At 38.6% G+C, this 23,832-nt stretch overlaps 1 protein-coding gene and 1 long non-coding RNA gene across 5 annotated transcripts in view; one reads left to right on the top strand and one right to left on the bottom strand.

The window, feature by feature from the left end:
• Positions 1–2,158, top strand: part of IFT81 (intraflagellar transport 81) — a 43,768-nt gene extending 41,610 nt beyond the window's left edge. Inside the window, exon 18 of the mRNA XM_009472791.2 lies at positions 720–2,158. Coding sequence (XP_009471066.1) covers positions 720–902 — 183 coding nt within the window. The 3' untranslated portion in view covers positions 903–2,158. The remainder of the gene's footprint in view (positions 1–719) is intronic.
• The window catches only part of LOC148056066 (uncharacterized), a 54,568-nt gene that overhangs the window by 18,775 nt on the left and 11,961 nt on the right, over positions 1–23,832 (bottom strand). For 3 of the 4 annotated variants that reach the window (XR_015704032.1, XR_015704031.1, XR_015704033.1), the window contains 3 exons: positions 21,149–21,264; positions 4,478–4,905; positions 3,669–3,875 (listed from right to left, as the gene is read on the bottom strand). This is a non-coding gene — a long non-coding RNA (uncharacterized LOC148056066). Of the gene's footprint in view, positions 1–3,668; positions 3,876–4,477; positions 4,906–6,139; positions 6,185–21,148; positions 21,265–23,832 lie in introns of all 4 variants that reach the window. The other variant, XR_015704034.1, reaches the window with a different exon arrangement.

The raw sequence follows: 23,832 nt of genomic DNA on the forward strand, positions 1-23,832 counted from the left end.
TTGTAAAAGATAGTCAAACAGCTTAACGTGACAGCACATTCCCTGAAAACCATTGGGATAAGAAACTGAAACATGGGCATAACAAACTGTGCCAGCTCAAATTTTATGTTGTATATAAAGCAACCTGTTGAAGACAATAAATTTTGAGCCTGTCAGCCTTATCACTGTTATTAAAGGCCAGGGGATCATCAGCGCAGCAGTGTTAAACAAAAGCAGTTGTCCATTTTTAATCGTGCATGAGGCTCAGATCAGCATGGACGAGGTTCGGCTTACCAATTCACACTAAACGTCTTTCTTTTATTAGTTGCCTTTTTATGAAAGTCTGTGAGTGATTTCTACAGGTTTGGGCTGCCACTATTAATAATCGGTAGCAGGTTTCATTGTAAAACATTAATTTCATGTTTATAGTAGCATGATATGAATCCTTTGCAGCTTGCAACTTGATACTGCAAGAGCTCAGAATTTTAGCATAACTTCTCAAATACAAAAGACCATTATTTAGACAGTTTGAAAACATTGGAATAATTGTCAATCCGTACAAAGCAGATATCCAAGCCCCAGGCGTTAATGCATTTATCACTTGCAAGGAGTGTTATCAACTTGAACAAAGTAATATTTCAGTAGCATATAAAAATCTTTGTCGTTTCAGGCTGCCTATGTAAGCAATTTTTGTGGCATAGAACTGTTCCAAAAATCTAATATTTTTGTATTTTTAACAGAAATTACGAGAGAAGCAGAAAGTTGTACGGGAAAGTCACGGGCCAAATATGAAGCAAATTAAAATGTGGCAGGATTTTGAGCAGTTAATGGAATGTAAGAGAGAATGTTTTCTGAAACAACAAAATCAAACGGCCATTGGTCAAGTCATTCAGGAAGGAGGTAAAGATAGGCTTGTATTATGAATTCTTCCTTCTTGATACCAACATAAAGGAGGACGACAGTGTGTTGGCTTCCTGAAGGTAACCTTTTACTAAATATTGTTGCTTTCATCACTTCTACGTACATTTGTTGTACATTATTTGGTTGTGGTGGATAAACAAAGAGAGCAACTAAGCACTCTGCGAAGCTTTTCCTCCATTGTTTAAGTGACAACATAACGTGGTTAGGAAGATCTGTTATGAGAGCTGCACTAGGGTGAACCTCATCGTAAATCTTTGTTTTATGAGGCTGGGAATGGCATGCATCTGCAGAGAGATCAAAGTAAAAGAAATCCTTCTCCAGGGTCACAGAAAACTTACGTAATTGCTCTGCTCCTTATTCTCTATCACTAAGGTTACGTTTTTGGAAGGCCTGGGACTTGATATTGTATAATTGTGGCCCTCCTGGCTTGGCCCTCTCCTTCCCTATTGTCTGTATTCATCTAGTGTGACTGGCAAGAATGGAGCCATTTTCGCTCTGAGCTGCACGGACCTTGCCTGCACACTCCTAGTCATACTTTCCTTGCACGGTTGAATTAAACCGATTGTGCTTCCAGGAGACAGTTCGTTGCTACAGCGTCAGGCGTAGGTTCTGAGAACAATTACTTGGATTCTGAGTTTTTTCCATTATCTTCCGTTGTTGTTTTTTGTTATATTTTTTCTTCTTCTATTTAGGGTCATCCCAGGGACGGAGGGTTACTGATGTAAATATGGCACAGTGGCTCTTGCATGTGTTAGGGTATGCAAAACAGGTTGACAGGCAAGGCTGCCTTGTACTCTGGCTTTGACCTGTGAGCTACAGGCAACTGTCACTGCCTTCAGATTGCATCATGAGACCCACAGCTGACCCCAGGGTAAGAGGAATGTAGGTGAGGCTTGAAACTGTCCTTCACGCTTCATCATTTCGGATGAGCACCTCTTAGCCACAATCAAAGATCAGAAGCAGAGAGAGAAGTCTGCGGGACCAGAACTCCTGCTGTTCTTCTTTAGTCTCTTGGCTTACTGAATATCGAGATAGTGGGGTTTGGTTGGGTTTTTTTTGTTTTTCCTGCCTGAAGTAAAATGTCTTTTCAGGACATAAAAAATAATTTCGCTTTCTCTGGTACATAACTATGAGATCTTCTGCTGTTTGATATATCAAGAGAGAGTATGGTAATTATATAGTTCCTAGTTTGCCTTTGCATTAAATATATTTGTTAACAGAACTAAAATAAAATCCGATGACTAAATTTTGACTGTATGGTATTCTTTTTTTTACATTTCTTAGGTGAAAGAAGATAAATTGTTAGTGAGAAGTAGCTTGCTGGGCCACAGGCAAAGACGGTTTGAATGGGTCATTTAATGAAATTTATTTCAGATGCGCCCCAAAGGGTTCAAAACTGCGGGGCGTGTGTAAGGAGTGGGTCTCAGATCCAGATTCCCAGGACATCCTCATGTAAGCCCTCCCACACTGCTGAATAGCTGAAGATAGTCTTTCTCAACAGCTGCACGCTGATCTTTCCCAGGGCAAGGAGAAGCAGCACATTTTCCCCTACGCACATTTTCAGTGAGCGTGGAAGGCAGGCGGTTGTGTAGGACACAGGCACAGGTAGAGCTGGCTGGGGTGGAAAGAATGTGCGGCACTGCCACCACCCACTGATTGCACGGCAGGAGAACGGGCTTTGGTAAGGCACTGAAGGGAGACCGTATCGATGGGAAGGGAGAAGCTCAGGAGGAGGGCATAGGCAATCTATATAGTGTGGGCACAGCCATCTCCAGAGACACCTATACATGTTCTCCCTGCTAGCCCTGTACCATTATTGCCATACTTCACCTGCGTTGCACCATAGGGCCTCTTGATCTGAAGAAAGTCATGGCAGTCATATAGCCGGACTCCTAAAGGAGGGTTTTGCTGAATACTTGCCAGCAATAGTAAAATAACACAGACAACTAGATGCGAGACATGCTGAAAACATAGGATAATCACCAAACATGGGCATTTAGGTTACTTAGGAATCAGCCTATGGTTCAGAGTCACCAGACAGGGCAGGGAGAAAGGGGAGTTTATATACTTCAAGTCAAAGCTTTTAACAAAACCCGAAAAACCCTATTTGACGAGACCATTTATGCAAAGATGTATTACAGGGATTAGCCTGCTGCCCAGGAAAAAGCAATGCTTTTGAAATTCATGGGCAATGATGTAGAGCAAGACTGAGTATAATCATTTTCTGTTTTTCTGTTCAGAGTTACCCTAAAAATAGTTCATCTTTCTTCCTTGTAAAAACAGTTTATTGCTAGTTACTCAAAGATGACGTGATTGTTGTTCTGATCTGATTAGTGTTCTGTCATTTGTACTGCACCAAGAAAGGGCACACAGATTATACACTACAGCAGCAGCAAAATGACTTTCTGAGATGAAGCAGAAAATCATAACTGTTGTGAAAAGAAAACTGGAAAAACTCAAATGCTATTTTTAGCTTTTTATATAAGTGGACATTTAATAAATGCAACTTTAATGGATTCTGTTCACTGGCTTTTCCACCTAGTTCATGATTTGATGGGAGCGTTCAAAAATCTTTGAATTTCATAGTTTTCATCTTTACTTGCAACAAAAAGCTTACTTCTAATTTTTTTACTTTGTTATTATTAATAGTCTAGCCAGTTAACTAATAAGATTAAACATTACCATATGGAAAAATACCTGCCTTTCCCTTGTGAAGGTCCAAATAAATAAAAAATGCGCATAGCTAAATTTGGGGCTCCAGCACTTACCAAATTTCTTCCAGTTGTAACACTGATCCGAGCAGTCACTCGTGAGCAGCAGCTTACTTTGTTTCAAAAGGCTTCTTCTTATCTTTACCCAGAACTGGATGAGGAAGTATTCCAGCTATAAATCTACTATAGCATTCTGCAGTTTTGCATTATTTAGTCACGTTGACTTCAGCTGTCCTTAGAGCTACAGGCAAGTTCCACATGGGCCTAAGAGATGAAATAGTTACAGGCATCACAAATAGGCATGAGAAAACAGTACATCTACCGAGTTATATGACAGCCATTTTACCATCTGGGTATCAGATTATTTTGTTTATATTAGTGATACCATTTTACTTCCATTTGAACTACAATAGATAAAATAAATGTTCTTAGACTTCCCTAAGTAACCCAAATCTAGGATTTCTTATTTGTATATCTTTATTCACATGGATATTACTACTAATGAAGTCATATGCATATAGTTGCCCACAATCATAAAAGTTAGGCCCTGCGATTGTATTTATTATGTTGAAATATACTGATTTCCAGAGCTTTCTTGATGCAGCAGTACGATGCTGCTCACTGTTACAAACTACAGTACAGCAGAAGTATTTAGCACCAGTTCAGTGCCTAGAAAATGTCCTCACAATGAGATGTTCTGATTAATAAGCATGGATAGTATAGTCCCCAATCAGCAATATAAAATCTGTTCGCCAAGTGACTTGCCGGTTCAGGAACTGGAAATGAAGCACAAAGCTGCTTCTCCTTAGATCACTATTTCATGTCTGGCCCAGATGAACAGCGACTGAAAGCTCACTGCTAACTACCTGGTGGCTGCCCTCAGCAAGTGATCTGCGAGAGCCATTTGGCAGTATCAGTCCAATTCCTAAATCACCACTCTGGCAGTGTTTGGCCAGCCTGGAGCCAGCTTCCACATGAAGGCAGACAGATGTATGACTGAAAGACCACGGAGACTGAAGTGCTGTCACCCGAAAGATGTCCCCTTGGGAGAAAGGTCATGACACGTTGACACAGTGGAGTGTGGGAAGCTGTGACTCTGTCATCTTGTCTGTGGATGAGGAGAGCGCTGATGCTTGTAGATCTGGTTTCTCTCGTTGGCCCTGTATTTGCCCAGACTTAAGTGAAAAAACCAAAGAACTCAATCCGAATGTGTGCTCCGCGTTATCGTTTGTAGCAGTAGGTTTCCTGCTGAAGGAACGCTGTTAACTCTTCCGCTGCCTTTCTCTACTGCAATCTGTAATGGAAACAGAATTGAAATTTTCATGGACATGCCAGTGTTCCAGTGAGGAAGTAATACACGAATCAACAATTTTATCGCAAGGTACCACCTGTCTGGGCAACACCCAATTGGGTAGCTGTTTTTTAACAACCAGAATTTGACCTATTTCCAGCTTGTTTAAAGAGTTCTTTAAATTCTCAGCATGAATTTAAAATGGGTTCTCCAAATTCTCAGTGTCCCTGTTTCTGTAGCATTAGTTCCACAGTAGCAGTCTCCGAACTCCCAAGGCAATCCGTTTTATTCCAAGGTCATTGGATGAAAAGGGTATTTTTCACAATTGGATTACACTGATTTTCATGATTCTAGTTTACAGACAAAAAACCGCTGTAAGCCACTGTGCCGTGGTGATGTTAAACTCGACGAGGAGCTCTGCTGTTTGAGGGGGGGAGCAAACATATTCCAAATAATCAGCAGGAACTGCGAGACAAATCACGCAGTCCTTACTTTCACGAAACCCTCACTGACTTCAGTGGGAGTTTTGCCAAAATAAGGTCTGCTGGATTTAGCGCTGTAGTCTTCCTCCTGACAGAACAAGCAGGAATTAAAGGGCCAGCATCAGATTTAGAAGACACAGAGAATACAATAGAACCGTAATTATCTAAAATAACAACTTTCATCCAACACAAATCAATGTTCCATTAGACACAGTCTAATTTATAACAAAAAATAAATGTTTGTGGAACTTTTTCTCAGCACAAGCAATCAAAATACACAAGTCCTTAGCAATACAGTTTGATTTTTATTCAGCATCTATGAGAGGCTCTCTCACACAAATGTAGTGCTGGAGTATTTATAGTGTTTATCATTAAAATACAACTTTATGCATTACCTTGTACTTAAAGGTATTATTGATATTTATTATTTTTAAAAAACGTATATTTTTACCTTTTTTTTGCATTTCCATTTCTCATAGTTTTGGAAAAAAGTATGTTTTTGCAAACTCAACCAGCATTTGCTGAATGCCAAGAAGTAGAGTTCTCTTCCTGCAAACGGATCTACTCAAGCCAATAACATGTCATTTTCAAGCTTCTAAATTGTATTGCAACTGCTCAAGTTTTAAAACCACTCATTTATACAATAAGCAGTTAATTAGGTCTACTCTTGAAATAGGATAAAGCCAAATCCTGCACGTTTTGCTAATACCAGAAAAAAAATGCAGTTGATAGGAGTATGGAAAATGGGACCTTACCAATTTTCAAAGACAAATTCCTTTCTCTCTCCCTACTTCTTTTCCCTGGAATGGAATAGAAAATATGCCTGGCACTTAGGGAGCAACAACAACAAAACCATAAAGGCATACATCATGTACAAATAATAACCATGTAAGGGAAATAATGAAGGAATTAATCTCAGAGTTTCTTCTTTATGAATTTTACAACTGGTTCATACTGAAAAAAAAGCCTACCCACAAAATTCTTAAGATTTTTCTGCAATTAAAATTTGTAGGTTTTTAATGCCTTTTTAAAAACTGGATTACTGTTTTTTAAATAGCAGTTGAAACTCTAAGGTTATAAAATATGAATAATTCAGCAGTTTACTTAGTTTACACTATTGCAGCATCTTCTGGCAAGTAAACTAGTGTTTAGGCATTTCTTTGCAGTTATCACAGAAATCTCAGAGCCATTAGTGAAGCATTACCAAAAGCAAAAAGGGCTGATTAATTTGGGATTCTAAAAATTGAAAATTCAAAAATTAAAAATCACATGAAAATGATGCATTTTGCTTATCAGCTGCTAGTTAAATGATGCATTGCTCCAAGACTGCATTCTGTAGACTGCAGCATTCAAAACCTTTGAATTTTTTAAAGTATTTATAAAACATTGTACCCATCTCCCTTATTCCGTGCTTTAAAGCTTGCCATGTTTTTATAGCATATTAAAAAGAAAACAGAGCTGTATCAGAACATTGAAAGTCACCCACAGACAACCTGTTCCACTAATATTTTACATTCGTGTTGCATCTTTTGTCCTAAAGGATTTCTCTGCTTCATTTTCATTTTACGTAGGCTAATTAGACTGCTCAGGTATCTGCATGAGTGAGCCAGGAAACAGTGAGAGATCTAGTTAATGTTCCGTAATGAAAACTGGGCATTTTTTATTTCATGGGCAATGACAACATCATCTTGAAATTAAGTGTCCTTAGGAAAATGTCTCCCACAGGTAATAACTAGAAAGCAATCTGAATTCTTCTAACAAAGAGGTGGAGTGTGGCATACTTCATAGTGGGTTGTTACTGTTGTGCTTACTATTCCTTTTCGATTTTTTATTTACTACGCTGTACTTCAACCATTCGTATGTGAAATGCATCACTTTATAGACACTGAAGGTTCTTTTCTGCTCGTTGATCTAATTGAATGAAGTGAAGGTTGATCGTAAAGTGCAACGAGAGGGAAAGAGAGAACTCATATACTGGAAAAAGCACTATAAATATTTTCCTGGGATCATTAACACAACCTTGTAACACTTCACCCCGTGTAGCGGAAAGAATTATACACTCCTTTTATGAAATGTCTAAAAAGTGTTTACAATTCCATCCCAAATTAATGTGGCTTTTTCCTTAAGTGTAAAGAAAACATCCCATAATTCTTAATTCTGTTATCAAAGTTATTTTCAATGTTTGAAGGGATTCACTTGCTAGTGACTTGGCAGTGTCAAACAAATGTTCGACTTTTATTCTGACACTTCTTGAAGAATTTGATTGAAACTATATATGTCTAGATAACACCCAACAAAGTGCCCCTCTTGCGTTTGTTTCAAGATATTTTTGGAAACAACAGAGGCGACCTTGGATGAAGCTGCTTTTCCAATTTAGGACTTCATTTGGTCTAAGAGAGTAAAATTATACTCTATAATCCTTTTGTGTACCCACAAACAAGACAGTTTTATTTTATGCTCTTGTAGAATTGTTTTTCTGCACCTTCTTAGCAGTGTTGATCTGTTTAGGGTAAGAATTATTTTAGGTAATCAACAATTACTTTCCGACGTACGTATAAATAGTCCTCCGATGTAACACACGTCCCTTACATGTATTGTGTAATCTAAATGAACGGTGGTCCTTTATGTAGTACCTTTGCTTCTTTAGAACTAGTGTTAATAAATAAGCGTTAGCCTCTGTCTTTGCTTATAGCCATGAAGAATCTGATTTCAAGCCAGAGCTCACACAGACTTGATGTAAAGTCTAAATGAGGAGAGTGGTAATGCTGGCGAATGCTCTATGATGGGCCTGCCACCTGTCCCGATCACAGGAGAAATATTGTTTGTCAAGCTTCAAGTTTAAAAGCCAAGGTTATGAGCCAGGTTCTCCGTACATCTAGAGTGGGATGATTGTTTTCTTCTGACTTCGGTTTGCCAGCTGTGCAATTGTATCTGTAAAATCTTATTACATCTAATCACTTAAGATGTTTTAAATAGTTTGCACTTAATTTTCTATATAATCAATATATTTTAATTCATTTGTATTACTCTCTGTTATAGGCATACTGCACTCTGTAACAAAATGGAATTAGTTTGTTGCAATGATAATGCAGTTTCACTGCTGTGAATAAAACCAGAATGGACAGAGTACAGTATTCTTGTCATTTATCCTGTACAATATTTACTCTCTTCAATAATAGTGTTGTCTGGTGTTACCTAATGATCAAACACAAAGCATAATAAGGAAACTAAATCTAGACATGCCAGGGGAATCTATTTGACCTAAGTGGTCTATGCAAATGCAGATGTGAATATACTACTCGGGAGTAGATTGTTTATATTTATTTGACCACACTTAGTGTCAATGCATATTTTTATAGCTCTATTATATACTTACTCTGACTGATGGCTCAAGTTCTAACTCGAGAATATCCAGTTCCCTGATTTTATGGCATTGTCATGTAAAGTATTTGTGGACAGCTTAAGAGAAGCAACTCTGATCCTGTGAACCTGTACTTACGTGAGCATGACTACATTAGCATATGCACAAATCACATTAAAATAAACTATTTGGTGTAGCAACTTCCATCACAGAATCTCAAAATAATTTACAAACAACTCTTAGCAAAGTCTGTTGACTGTATAGCCAAATAAACAAGTTGCTGCTATTTATTTATATTATTTTCTAGATGAACAAACCACAGTTTGGAACGAAACAGAAGCAAAACTAGGAATCTAGTCCTTGTCTCTGGGCTGCGGTCTCAGGGCATGCCCAGAATTCCCAACCTGATCTCCCTGAGAAACCTCCTGAGTCTTGTCCTGAGCATGCTTGTTCAGAACCCTCATCCTAGCCCGAGGTTTGGGTTATTTGAACATAAAGGAATGATACAGCAAACATCACAAAATTTCTCAGTGCAGTAGTCAGTGTCCTAGCTTTCAGTATCCTCATCTGACCCCTGCCACTCCGTAAAAAGGGATTCAGAAGTAAAATGTCTGTACATTTCCAATGTGATAATTCATTGGGATGTGTAACGGGAAAGTCATAACAGATACAGATAAACAAATATGATACGGACAAACGTAAAGCCTTTTCCTGAAGGAGTTTTTAATTAAGTCGTAACAAGGAATTTCAAACATAAAAAGCATCACAGCTACCTTCATTGAGCTAATGGAGTCAACAAAACTAAATGTGAGATGTTCTCTTACCCCGAGATCTTTTTATAATCCCAGAGAGATAAACAGCAGGAGAAGCAGTCCTCAACAGAGACACTGTGTGTGTGCATGTGCATGCATGCAAAGAAAGATCAGGTCTCTCAGTTATAAACCAGTACACAGCACTCTGGGGCAACTTCTTATTCGTGTGCCTATTCTGTGTACATTTTCAGTTTTTTACAAGTGTCTACTTTGCGCTGTAGCTGAAACATTAATTATATAACCCAACGCAGAAATAACAGGAGATTCTATTTTTTCTTAAACATCTAGAGGAAATGAAGAGATTTTGAATATTATTCAATATTGTCTTCAAAAAATGTGAAGATGCATGAATGTGAAAGCACTACAAGAGAAAAACTGGCTGGCTTAGGACATGGTAGGGGACGAGAGAGTTTGGGCTTCTGGTTTATTGCCCCAGGCAGCTGTGGTCAAAGCTCCAGCTTCTGCTTGTCTGGTCTACTCCTCAGTGTACTGGCATGGAATCGGTTGGAATTAGACCTCAAACAGAAAGGCAGCAGATGTATCACTGGAGCACTAAATTTTGCTTTTATATGTGAGAACAAATCCAGGGTAACCTCAGTTAATGAATAACCCAGTCAATGGTGATAGCTCCTGTTTAGTCTGATAAATTTGGCCTTAAACAAAACCTGAACTTTTGTTGATGCAAGCATATACCACGGGGGAGTAAAACCATTTTCCCCATGAAAAATTTCATTCTCAACAGAAGAAAAAAATTAAATGTTCATATTATTTCTTGAAAAAAACTGAAAAATCATGTTTAAAAAAACCCACAACTTTTTAATGCAAGGTTAAGATTTTCAAAAGAAAACTTATACTTTTTGAAAAAAAGGACAAAAAAAAGGTTCTTTAGTCAATACAAAAAAATAAACCCAACTCAAATAGCTTTGATGGAAATGTTCTCCTTACTTACAAGATGTACAGCCTGTTACTGTGTAGTTCCATTAGAATCAGATGAACTCCTCACAGCAGGCTCAGCAATGCTTACAGTATTATATTCTCCACGGAAAGGCATGGGTACTGGAGTCTGGTAATAAGGGAATGTTTCTTTGATACAGTAGCTGCATCGGAGCCAGTTTTACCTACAAATACATAGTGCTCGTGCAATTTATCTTTGTTTGAAACAATCTATACGGGTACATCCAGTTTTTATAAAAGGGCATTGAACAAATAGAGTGGTTTGCAATGTTATTGCTTCACTGATGCATAAATATTGAATACCTAAACACAACATTAGCTAATTAAGTTGGGGGTGATTATTGGCCGGAGATAAAGCACACAGTAAGTAAGCATGGATTAAGCCTGCCCTCTTACTGCACATACTGTGGTTGCTCCCTGAATAAAGTGAGGATGTAGGTTTCCAGGAGATTAAATCCAGCAATAATTTGCACCTGGAATCTAAAAGAAGGCCAAAAAAAAATTAGATGGAGCTTCTTAAATTGCAGGGTGCTGCATAGACTGTATGGAACTTAAGCCAAAGCTTCTTCAAAAACAAAATCCCTCCAGTAAAATAGTAGTGAGAACTCTGCTTTTAACTGAAATCATTATCTGGTATATACTAATACATTCTGTTCAATTTATCTTTACAAGGCACAAATAGTAAACCAAAATTCACAAAGAGAAACTGCACCTACATGCATTCTACACATGCAAGCACCTCCCGCCATTAGACCAGAGCCAGCAGTAATCCCAGCCAATCTGCCCAAAGCAGAGCCATCAGAAAACATGTTCTACATAGAAGATTTTATTTTCCCATAGGACTGCTGTTTCATAGCCATTACTGCGCTAATGGTAAAAAAAATCATTCCCCACACCCGTGTTCCTCCAGTTGTAACCACCTTGTGCTTCATCAGCAAACTGCTTGTATGACTGACTGTGTGCTAAGAGTTTTGGAGAACTGACCCATCCGAAACGCCTTTTTCAAGGCTTGTTTGCAGCCACGCATTGTGGACACACGAGTCCACAAATGCAATATCTATAGGATCCTATACGCAGGCTCACACTGTTTGCATAATTTTTTTAAAATAAATTATTATTTTAAGTGCTGTCAACAAGCTAGAAGGGTCTATGCTAAGATGAGTAGGCTAGGTAAAGAACATGAAAGAAGGTAGGTCCTGGGCAGAGCACACTCACTCCCACTTACAGCGCCTGCAGAGCAAAACAGCTGTAAAGAAAACCCAGACTGCCCAGATAGAAAGGCTATGAAAGACAGCAGCTTTGCATTCAAAAGAATCTTAGCCCAGATGACTTAAAAAATTCTACATTAGTATACTCATTGATGGATTACACGAGCATGCAGTGACACACGTTACTGAATAGTTAGGAAAAACCAACCGGTAGCCTGAGAGAAGAGTGGGACTGCCCTGCTCTCTGGCACCGGAGTCTAAACCAGCTTGTGACTATTGTGAAAATGTTTTTTCAGTTGTGCTGGCACAACTCTTTGTGGGGCTGCACGGTCAAGCTTATCACAGTCTCTTGGTGAAAGATGATGATGAACTCAGTTACTCAGTTTCTAGCCACAAATAATTGTAAAAGCACAACTGAAGGGGTAGAGAGCAGCAGGCAAGGAGCTGGGAGCGAGCGGGCAGGGACACAGAGAACAAGGGTCTGGAGCTTCCTAAACTTCCTTCGCCATCAAAGAAAATGTTTTGCAGAAGTGCACCTATGTCTGCAGTTCCTATTGTCCTTGCTGTGCTTCAGTGATCAGCTCAAGACAGTCTGAAGACAAATTAGAAAAATAACAACTGTTTTATTAAAAAGCTCATAAGCAAAGGTGAAATCTCCCCTTCATCAAAACCTACTCCCCTAACGTGATGTTGAATGATCGCAGAATTAAATAACAAAAAACAAGACAGAAACATTTCATCATTTGAGAAGTGCTTACCAGGCTATCAGTGTTGGAAGGCAGGAAATTAATACTCATAACTTCTGATTAGCTTTGTCAGAGGTGTCACGCTCCTCTCCTTTGTGTGATTCTCAAAAAATGAAATACAAAGCTGCAAAATGATCACCTGGACTTTTGATTTTCCAGGGAATGCTTCTCCCTCCATAAACTCATTGTCCTCCCCTCACAGAACATATGCATTTATTAAACTAGAACATGAAGTTCCGGAAATCTGTCTGCCTACATTATGGTATAAATCAGCCTAAGTTGCTTTCCTGATGTAATGCCTTGGACAGATCCCTTCTGATTTCCTTAACAGGATTTTGGAACAACCAAATAGAAAATAGACCGTCCTATTTAGTGTACCCCATCATTTACGTTGAGCCTTGCTCGTCCTGCCTTATGCAGGACTTAATGAGTTTTATTGAGTGCTCCATTAATGCCCAGACACATTGTACATGTTCTGTAAGGCTGATGATAGTTAATATGAGGTAAAACACAACAATAGGGAGATTATAAAAATGCCTATGCAAGAAACTGTGGAAAACTCCAAAATACTGGAATCCAGTTAGGGGTTATTATGTAATTCAAGTAGACAATATTTTTCAATCTCTTCAGCAATGAAAATTTAAAATATGTAATAAACCCTACATCATCATGTATCTTGTTTATGGTCAGCTTAAGGTATGAGTGCATGAACAATTACGCACTATGACAGCCTGTTTTGTACATATGCCTTTGCAAAATTAAGAGAGATGATACGTTGCAAAGGAAACATTCATAACAGTATTTTTCTGAGTAAATGCTTTCATCCTGAGCTTTATGAAAAGTATACATAACTAATACAAATGTAATAATAACATACATAACTGCCAGCAATTCATGCAATATCATTTATACGCATAAAAAATGTCTTATAAGATCAAAATGTCTGCTTATAGGAGATGTTAGACTCTCCTTATGATTAATACGATGGCAATTACTAGGGGAATGATTCACTCATGCTATAACCCCTATGAACTGAATGAACTAACCTCTTTTGAGTCAATCAAGTCACACCTAGCTAGGAGAAAAGAGTCCGACCCAAATTATCCATAATTAGATCATCAGCTGCTAACGCTATTGATCTCCTGAGATTTGGGGTGGCCTGAGCTGCCCTCATTCTCTAGCTGCAACTCGGAGAACAGACTTCATTCTTGAAAGAAAAGAGAAATTTTTAAAAGACACGTGGAATACTAAAATAATGATGTTGGGTATCCATCTTCTTGGAAGTACGTTAATTTGTTGATGCTAATATACAATCAGAAATCAGGTCATGACCTTGTCAAGCAGAACAGCAATTATATTATTTCATATATAATTCGAGGTCTGCTTGCTACCTTTTATTATACCTTGCAGGAAAAGTCAGGGGCTGTTTAAATAGATTTAAGTTCTTAGTATCAGGTTCAATCTGCCAAAATCACTACACAGAAGTTCAGCTGCAAAGACATTTTTTATATAAATCCATTCTTAGAAAGCCCCAAAACTGGATCAATACTGAAGTTATAAAAGAATGAATTTCCATATTATTTTCATGTATTGGGTATTTAATGTCTATTGCCTTTTAAGAACATGATATTCTTGGAATTAATTGGTACACTCTGTTTCTAGCGCTACTCTTCCAGTGGTCAGTACATAAATCTAGTGGGTTACATATGGCTTTGAAATTTCATAATGATATCTCTTAAAGTAAAAATAAATATTTCAATTTTAGTAGCTTATGATGTAACTAAATTAAAAATGTTATGTGCAAAAATTTTACTTTTATTTGGAATATCTTGCTCACAGCACAGCTCTGATGACTATTAAATCTGTTTGAAAAAGAAAACCTTATTGGTATCACGTACAAATAAAGCACATATCTCTCCAAAAACACCTATATTAAATCCTTTCGAGCACTGACATACTGTGGCACATAGGATCCCTCGGAAAGATCAGAAGGCCCTCACACTAACTGCGGGGTTTTTTTCCTCATTTCTATGGCATATGTTTTATCAGAAATCACAGTTAAAAGAAATTTCATGCTCAAAATTGAAATCTTTTCTCACATTTAGCTCAGCCAAAATTCCTGTGATGGCAGAATTAAATTTGGGTTTGTTCTCAAATGGTAAGGAAGCTACAATATGGAACAATTACAGGTTTTTTTACTCCTAACTACAAAGACTGCTACTTTCTCTGAACGTTTATATCCTCTTAAAGAGTCATCGGTGGCCATCAAATAAGTCCATTGTCTCTGCCCAGAATTTCTTATGAATTTTTCAGAGGAACTTGCATATGTACTGATCCAGAAGAAATAATTAATCTTCTTTTTTTTTTGTAAAATGCAATGAGTATAGCAGATGGGAAGTGACATACTAAGTGTAAGTGACACTTACAAACACTTACATGTAAGCAGCATCTTAACCTCAGCTGAGACTCTCTTTTTCCCATGACAGACAGAAAGGTGGACTGCTACCCTAGGGCCACATCAGGCACCACATCCAAAAATTAAATTCCAGACTGGTCAGACTCGGACTGGGGAGAGAACAATTTCAGTGATTTCTCTGTCTTTGTCTTCTGCCAATATTTTTATTTCTCATGGTAAAAATATCCCTAGAGGAAAAGATCTCACTACATGTAACTCTTTTTTTCTGTTGAGTCATTTGGTTTGTTTATATATCCTATGTAGAGGTGTAGTTTTACAAAATGCCTTCTGCATGCAGGACGAACTCCCCTCTGAACAGATTCTCTACCTGAGCATCAGGGAAAGAAAAAAATGTCTAGCTGATGACATTTCCAGGGCAAGGAAAACAACTGTTCAGAGGAGAATTATCTCATTTGGTTCGTGTTTATTTTTACTTATATCTAGCAATCTGCTCTCCAACAGAAGATGCTTAGAAGAGAAGACTGTCTCCTTTTTGGACTGATGCCTGCTCTGGAGCAGAGGTGCTACTAAGGACAAGAGGTATGTCTTAAGCATGTATTAACTAATGTAATAGGCGCCTAGTGTTGTAAAGGCAATTGTGTGTGTCATATATGTTAACTAGTTAAGGATAAATTCTTCATTTCTTCCCATCACGCTTCTTATCCACTAACTAACATAGGTTAAATCTGCCTTACACTCAGGAGTACATATTCCAAACTAAGATATTCCACGTGTGGAATTTTAGAATTCATTATTCCCAAATAACTCGTGTAGAGAAGCTTTAGGGTACAGTTTGGTTAATTTATTTTACACGTGCTTACTGCCAAGCTAGAGGACTTTACAATTTCACAAGAAATCTTTTCCTTTCAGGAACTGTTTGGAGAAACTTTTCCAATCCTAGTATCCTGTAATGAAGGTCTGACTAACTCCAGGTTGCAAACTGAAGCAAAACAGATTGTAGCAGACTGGTGAATAGGTTAAGAAGCAGAAAAGACCTGTTACTTTTTGCTGCAACTGAATCATTAAGAAAAATGCAAAAGGGAAAAATCAACTTCCGTCTGCTTAAGGCTCAACCCTTATTTTTAGGTTATTTCTACTGTAGTGATTTTGTCATGCAAACTCTTTCATGTAAGACATTAAATAATGTCGAGTTACTGGTGTGCCAGCTATGGTATCCAGTAGTTACTGAATATAAACCTGAGTGTTCGCGTTCTCTAACTCTTTGCCTCAGTAATATCTTTAAACATAATAGTCTCTGCCTGTTGGCTTGTTTTCTCATGGGGAGGGTGACAGAACATTTTGTGTTCTCTTATCTTCACTAGCAATGAAACAGGAGGAGCTCCACAATGCGAAACCAAATCTACTGCTATTAATACAACATCCCAGCCACAGAGAAGAGATTTGTTTATTTACCAAAGCTAGAGATGCCTCTCTCTGACCTTTCCAGAGCTTGTGTGCTTTAGCTGGGAATAGATTCCTCAGAACTGGGTGCTCTTTTTAAAAATATACAGTAAAAAACATACACACACACCCCCGAAACAGAGCCCAGGCTGTATCCCAAATCGCATGAAATGACACACAGCTTTGAATAGTTAGAATAAGCCTAACTAGGGCACAGTCCATATTCAGTTTTGATTACTTTGCTAGTGCGCAGAGATCAGTCAGCTTTCCAAAGCCCACTCGCCTTTCTTACAGCCACTCAGCGACACATTTAGCTGAGTGTAACCATACATGGGCCCACTCTCTGTTTGAGACCTAACATCTGTCTGCAGCCTAGGAAACCTGTCGGTATAAATTGTTTTCTTCCTTGCATGATTAAAAAGTGCTTTGGACTGTAAGATATTTAGTTTAAAAAAACCCCACGACACAGAGATTGTCTTCTGGAATTCACCCTGCTTTACCTGTGCTTTAAACCAGCGAAAATCATTCCATACACAAATCAAAATTTGTTTAACTATATTTTTCACAGTTTGTTGTATTTAGTGACCTGTCTGTACAACTTAATATAATATCTGCAAGAGTTAAATCTTGCATTAGCATTAAGGATTAGGCCTGGTTTAACCTCATAGACTCACAATCCATTTTGTTAAGCTGGTACATCTCTAGTCTAGAAAGAGCCTCAGAGTGCTTCAAGGCAAGCTTTGGTGATCCTCGTTGGACAACTTAAATTTAAGTTCCCTAGCTGTCCGCTTGCCAGAAGCAGCTGCCTCGCAACACAGTTGGGAAAAATTAGTGTGGGCTGGCTCCTCAGCCATTTAGTTCTGAAGTTTAGCATATTAATTCAAACCACCACTGATTTTGGTACCTGCTCTGTGACTGTTTGATACTTTAGTCTAAGCAGACTATTAATGAATTACAGAAGCAGACCTGGGAGTAGGAACTTGAAACCAGGGAAGGAACTGGCCCTACATGTCCTGATTCCAAAGCAATAATCACTAAACTATATATAAATGGAAAACAATAGTTAAGCCATCTCCTCCTCCAACAGAGTTACAACAGAAGGCAGCACACAGTCCTAGGAAGACTCAGTCTTATCTGACAGCTGTCAGATAAGCTCTGAGCATGCTCGCTTAAGTGAACCGTCCAAAGACCGAGGCTATAGCTGGCGTTCTGAAATCTCAGTCTGGGCTTAAGGCACTGCAGTCGCTTCCCTGCTCCTGCTGCCCCTGCCCCTGTGCAGCTGAGCCATCCCTCAGTCATGTTGGCACCGGTGCTCATGCAGCGGAACTGCAAGCCACATCACAGAGCTGTTCACCTGAAAAGTAATGCAGGGATAAAAAGTTCAGCCAGCCTCGTTCAGCATTCAGTTCACAGTGTGACTGACCTGTCTGTCAGCTATACTGGTAAAATTGCTTGTAGGGCTGAACACTGAATCTACCTGGTTAAAATCAGCTTTTTCTTCCCTGGATAACTTTCCAGTGCCTGTACCCATACAATGAGGGAGGATACAGGGATGGAAACCAGCAGCAAGGTCTAAGGTGGGAGCACGACTTCTTCCTATGGCAGAAGTACCAGATTTGGGGCAGCTTAAGTTATTTGTTGAGGTATGTATTATGTCAAAGTCTTGTTTAATTATCATATTACTTGTTGTTTTCTAGGCTTTACATACAGGATCTCGTGGTTTGACAAGGCCAGTCACCTGTAGAATTAGAAATAAAAGCCAGGAGTCCAAAACAACTGTCTTTTCTCTGTAACCGTCGGGCAATATTAGCTATAAATAAAATCTTCCAAATATTATTCTCAACCATACAGTAGCTTGGAAGGCCAAAAAACTGTCTTTCATTACTCTAGAAACTACTTCACACTTTTGAAGGAACTGGTTTAGCAGTGATGCATCCCCTCACGCTCTGACCAACTTCACACTTCATTTTTTGTCCAAATCTAAGTAACAGGCTTTGGGGATCTTGTCTGTATTCCTTCCTACTCAAGTCTGTTCCCATCTGCCTGATCCCCTCAGTGACTTTATAATACTTCTTTTGTGTCACCAGAACTACTGCTGCCTCCCAGTCAAACTTCCCACACTGGTCTGTGAAAGTGCACTCCCTGCTTTTGCGTGTTCAGTTTCTGTATCTGCAAGTGCATGAATAAGGGCTTGTTTGTATGCACGAAATTTACTATGACCATTTTTACAATTCGGGTTCAGGCGAGAGAAGTCTGTACACATAGCAAAGCTCTGTCTTCATGGAAAACTGCCAAAAAGCATCTGATCCTGGTTATTAGGGGAAGGTTTTGTGAGGAACCTGTGGAAAGAGGTCCCTCACCCCGCCCAATTTGCAGCTGGGGTTTCTCCCTGGCAGTTGAGACCGGTGATGTGAGAGGTTAGTCGAGAGTGGGAGCAGATTCCTGTGGGGCTTCACCAGCCAAATTCCTATCTAGCAAAAGGTTGCTACAGCAACTCCGTGCCTCCTGAGATACAGAAATTATTGTAATGGCTGCTGAAATGCCTCCCTACTGCTCTGAGACAGGATAAGGAAAATCCTTCCCTTTGATACAGAACGGTTACCCACTGCCACACTTTTTCCACCAGCTATATACAAGCACCAGGTTTCCTGAACTTGCTCAGGAACTAATGGCTACCTTTCCCTCCAAAGCAAGATGCAGTTCCTCATTTGCATGTAATGCAAACATAGAAATAAAAAAACCTAAACACCACACAACAAGGACTACAGTTCCAACACTTTTTTCCCATGGAGACGGTAAGAGAAAAAACAAATCATATGACAAAAGTTAATATACTACTGAGTGGGCTGAACAGAATATAGAAACCTGTACAAAGCCAAAATACGTATTTTCCAGACTAGAGTTTGTGGTTTTCAAAAATCACATAGATACGAAAAAACATAAACAAAGCAAAACAGGACAAAATCCCTCATAGCTTCTCAATGACTGTCCGGTAGCTTTTTGGCTGCCTCCAGCCTGCGTATGTTTTCCTCTGGCATTTGGCTCGCTCACAGGTCGTTCAGTTCACTGGACTATGTAATAAATACCAGACAGAGATGATGCTTTAGACAGAACGGGAACACTTGTGACCTAAACAGGTCCTGAATCTAGAATGGGCTGGACTGAGGATAATCAGGGCATAAAAACAGCAAATATCAGTGTACACCATAAGTGGAAAAACTGTCTCAAAATTGCTCCCATTTCCCTCCTTTTCACTTTTCAGCAACACAGTTTTCTCCAGAAGCCAAAGGTGAAAACAGCAGAATCAATTATCTGAAGTAGTACCTGTGCTTACCTGAAATAACTGGATGACTTTTAAAATGACCTCTTTAAAAAAGAAGTCACAACTTTTGTACAGCTGCTCAATTTAAACCTGAGCATTGCATTTTGGCCACAACAAAAAGGACCAAATTCCTCTGTGTATGAATCCAGTAAAATCGATACAGTTACCTCCTGGATGAATTTGGCCCAACATGCCTAGAACATCCTTTGGGATTGTTCAGTTCAAAATATTGCACTAATCCAATCTCCTGTAGTTGCCAAATGCTGTAGTGTTTGGTGTCAGTATGTGGCATTTTAGATTTTTTGACACAAGCTTGGTCTCTTGTTAATAGAGTATTTCATTGGTTTCTTGCTTTTTGCCAGGTCTGTGAGCTTTTGGATTAACTCTGAAAAGCTTGAGAACAAACTATACTTTCAGTATGTCAAAATATCTCGCTCAAGTCAGAAATTTTTTTTTTTACTTCACTCAGTTTAGTGTCTCCTGTGAAGATGACTCTCAGAGATCAAGAAAAGCATATAATGTTTAAAACAAAACATTTGTTAACTAAGGATTTCCTGGATTTTTTTGCTTTCTTATTTATACTATGTCCTGGACCTTGTGAAATCACTGTTTAACTTCCAGTATTATTTATGGAAGCCAGCCTGTTGCTGTTTCCAGATCTTACAGAGAACTTGCAGTTTGCAGTTTCAGTACCAGGTGCATAGTCCTGGCTTAAATTAATCAACTAAAAAGTAACACACAGTAAGTACTTAACCCTCTCACACCCTGTCTGAGTCTTCACGGGTACGATCTTTTTCAACCTCTAAGCTATCTCATTAGAGTCAGGTTCCTGAGTCCTGAAAGCGCCTCTTCTGTGACAATTGAGAATTTGGGACTGCACAGTCTTTTCCGTGCAGCAGAGGTGAATGCTAGTTTTGGAGCATTTCTGTTGTGCACAGAGAGAGATTTGAAATATTACCCTCTCAGTTATCAATACAAAAGACTAAATGCCTAAGCATGGAAATAGATTTTAGGAAATTAACAAATTTTATGAGGCTTTGCATGCTGCCACTATTGATCAAAACTCTTCAGTCCACAACAGAAAGAAGTAGACAAGGAATAATGATTTAGCACACTGGATCCAACTTCTGTGCTGTCAGTGTGACTACTCTGACTTACAACCACAGTGAAAAAATCAGCTTAAAGTGTCACCCTCCTCAGCATATGGGCGCTGGATTTGCATGCTGTATCATTATGTGCTACCATTCACAGCTGCATAAACTAAGTGCAAAGTAGTTTTAAAATGTTAGCAAATCAGAAATCAACATTTTACATTCATTTACCACGAGTAGAAATGACCATGCATATGGTACAAGGCAGTACAGAATCAGGTCAATGAAGTTTACGTGACTGCTGTCTAAGCAAGGTTGTTAATGGTTGCACAACACAGCATTAATGAATAGAAAAGGATGAGAGAGAGTAATAATAAGTAACTTATTTAAAACTCTGTTCGGGTGCTCCCTTACCTTACAGTCCTCTTGTCTGACACCTATAGCTTTATGTCACATGACCGAAGACACACGGCATCATTGCTCAGACTTCAGCATCACACCAACATCAGTTATAGCTGCTCAGGACTCTCCTAGGATGACAGATAAAGGTTACAATCCAATGATGACCCATCTGGATGTTAGTAGGATGGAATATCATCATTTTGAAATGCTTTTTTGAAAACCTGGGGAAATACATCCCAGAAGTCTTTATTTAAAAAAGAAAGTATTAAGACTGCAAAATCAAGCACCCACTGAAATCAGAAAATTTCAGGCTTAGAAAAAGCCAGGAATCATGTAATTAGGGCATATACATGGAAAGGCAACCTTTCTTCTGGCATTTTCTAACTTCAGTGTGCTTGCAAATTATTCATATTTTGGCAAAGATTTTGTATATGTAAATTGTATATATTATATATAGAACTGAATTAATCTCTGATATATTTGTGCCTCTTAAATACAGTTTCCTGTTTCCATGCTAGAATCTACAGCATTAATATATTCAGATGCCAGTTGCTGGATTTATTTGCTGCTTGATAATCCAAAGGCTGAGCCTGGACATGCTCAGCCTCTCCAAATTTCAGTCTTATCTAGCATTTTTTCTAAGCCACCCAGATAAATTATCACAGTGTCCTGAGGTAAAGTGATTCTCTTGTCCAGGGGCTCTGGATTGCTCCAATTTTTTTTTTTTTTTTTTTTTTTTGCTTCATCTGCCACACAATTATGAGCTCAAGCGTTAAGACTGATGAACAGAAATTTTTTCTCTATTTCACTAATATAATTTTTCAAAAATGTGTAACGCTGTACCAAGAATTTCTAAATAAAAAAGTAGTTTTAAAAACACTGCTTTAGCAAGAGCGTGGCCAATTTATTTCAGTGTGCAACAAGCCACATAAAGAAAAACCAACACAGTGAATCTGAAAATAATCTTCATGTAGAATTAGAAAAGTGGAAGAAAGACCGGAGAAGGAGACCCACTAATTCATCTTCTTGCCAATCATATAAGAATGTGACATATTCATTTGCAGTTGAACAGATTATTTCATTCTTCAGAATAAAGCAAAAAAAAGTTTCCTATAATTTTTTTCCCATAAATTTTCAAAAAATCCTTTGAGTTAATAAATTATAAAAGAAAAAAAGAACACATTTAACTTTTATTGCATTCAAATTTTGAATTATACACATGGTTCACTTCCATTCATGTCCTCTTTCTATAATATAAATGTTCTGCAAAAGCAGTGAAACTGCTCTTTGTTGCTCTGTTACTGTTCATTATCTCAAAGCACTTTAAGTGGAAGTAAGTTTCTCTGTGTATTACGCAACCACTTCAGTCCCGTTTAATTCAGTGAAAGCTCAGGCGCAGAGTCAGGCATTGAGGCTTCTGTTAAATCTGGGAGCAGAGCACAGAGCCTTCAGTATTCCATCTGCACACCCGTTCCTTAGCCGCCTTCCTTCTTTCCTGCACATGTACACTTTCAGGAAAAAAAAAAAAGGCAGGCAATGCATTAAGCATCCTCTGACATGCTTAGAGAACTAATGTGTCCACAGACCAGAGAAAACATATATTCAAGATGCCAAGAACACTAAACGTGTTAGGATCAGGAAATCCCGATTGCCTCCATTGAGAGGTTAATAAAAGATAATAGTGTACATCTGCTGTTTGTTACTCAAATATCACTTCCTTATGACAATATGCATTACTTAATCTGCAAAGGTCAGTGAATTACTCTTTAGTTCCTTCCAAATGCCTGTGCAATGAACTTTGCCATTTCTAATAGAGGTTTCTCAGCAAAGAACTGGTGGTACAGGTTTGAGGCTTAGAATGCCTCTCAACCTGAAAACACCTTTCATCGCAATGTATTTCTAACACTACCCATACAGCTTTATAACTGTCAGACCTAAGCAGGGACTTCCCTGTAGTGTTCGGTCACAATTTGCACAGAACCTAGCGCAAGCTAAGCACGTAAGGAGTTCAGTTATTGATTTTTTTGAATCCTCTTGCAATATAAATGATTAGCCAATGTATTGAACATGAAACACAAATGCAAAGAGATTTAGGAAGACTGAGATACGCTATCATCTGAACTGTGGCCATGGTTAATAGCAGTTTGGATGCGCAACTTACTCTGCATTGTCAATTGCATCACTTCTTAAAAAAGAGGACCTAAGGTGGAAATATTGCAGGTCAACAGCTTATCGAAACTGCATAAATGCAGAGAATGGTATGCATGAACACAGTCCTAATCTTGTGAGCTAAACTACACAGCTGCTGACTCCCCTTTTCACCCATGTGGTACTCCACTGAAACCAGGCATGTTTGTATGGATACTCAACACAGCCCCCAGATTTGGGGGCTATATTCTGAACCAGGGTGGATAGTTTGAATAGCACTAGAAATCTCCATGCAGAACCAGGACAGCGGGGTTTAACTTAGCAGGTAGTGGAATGCACAAGCACAGCACAGAGACAAGACTGGGGAATTAGGCTGCTGGCAAGTAGCAGCTGAAAGCTGATTGAATACAACAGATTGAGCTTTCATACCGGACAGATAGGCAGCAGCTATTTAAATGGAGTATTAACAGTTTTGCTCTTAATTATTTCCAAACCCTCCAGCTAACGCAAACTCGGTATGACATGTATTTTGGCCTCAATTAATTATT

Source organism: Nipponia nippon, unplaced genomic scaffold (assembly GCF_047370975.1).
Source record: "Nipponia nippon isolate SJK-2023a ecotype South Korea unplaced genomic scaffold, ASM4737097v1 scaffold_18, whole genome shotgun sequence".
NCBI lineage: Eukaryota > Metazoa > Chordata > Aves > Pelecaniformes > Threskiornithidae > Nipponia > Nipponia nippon.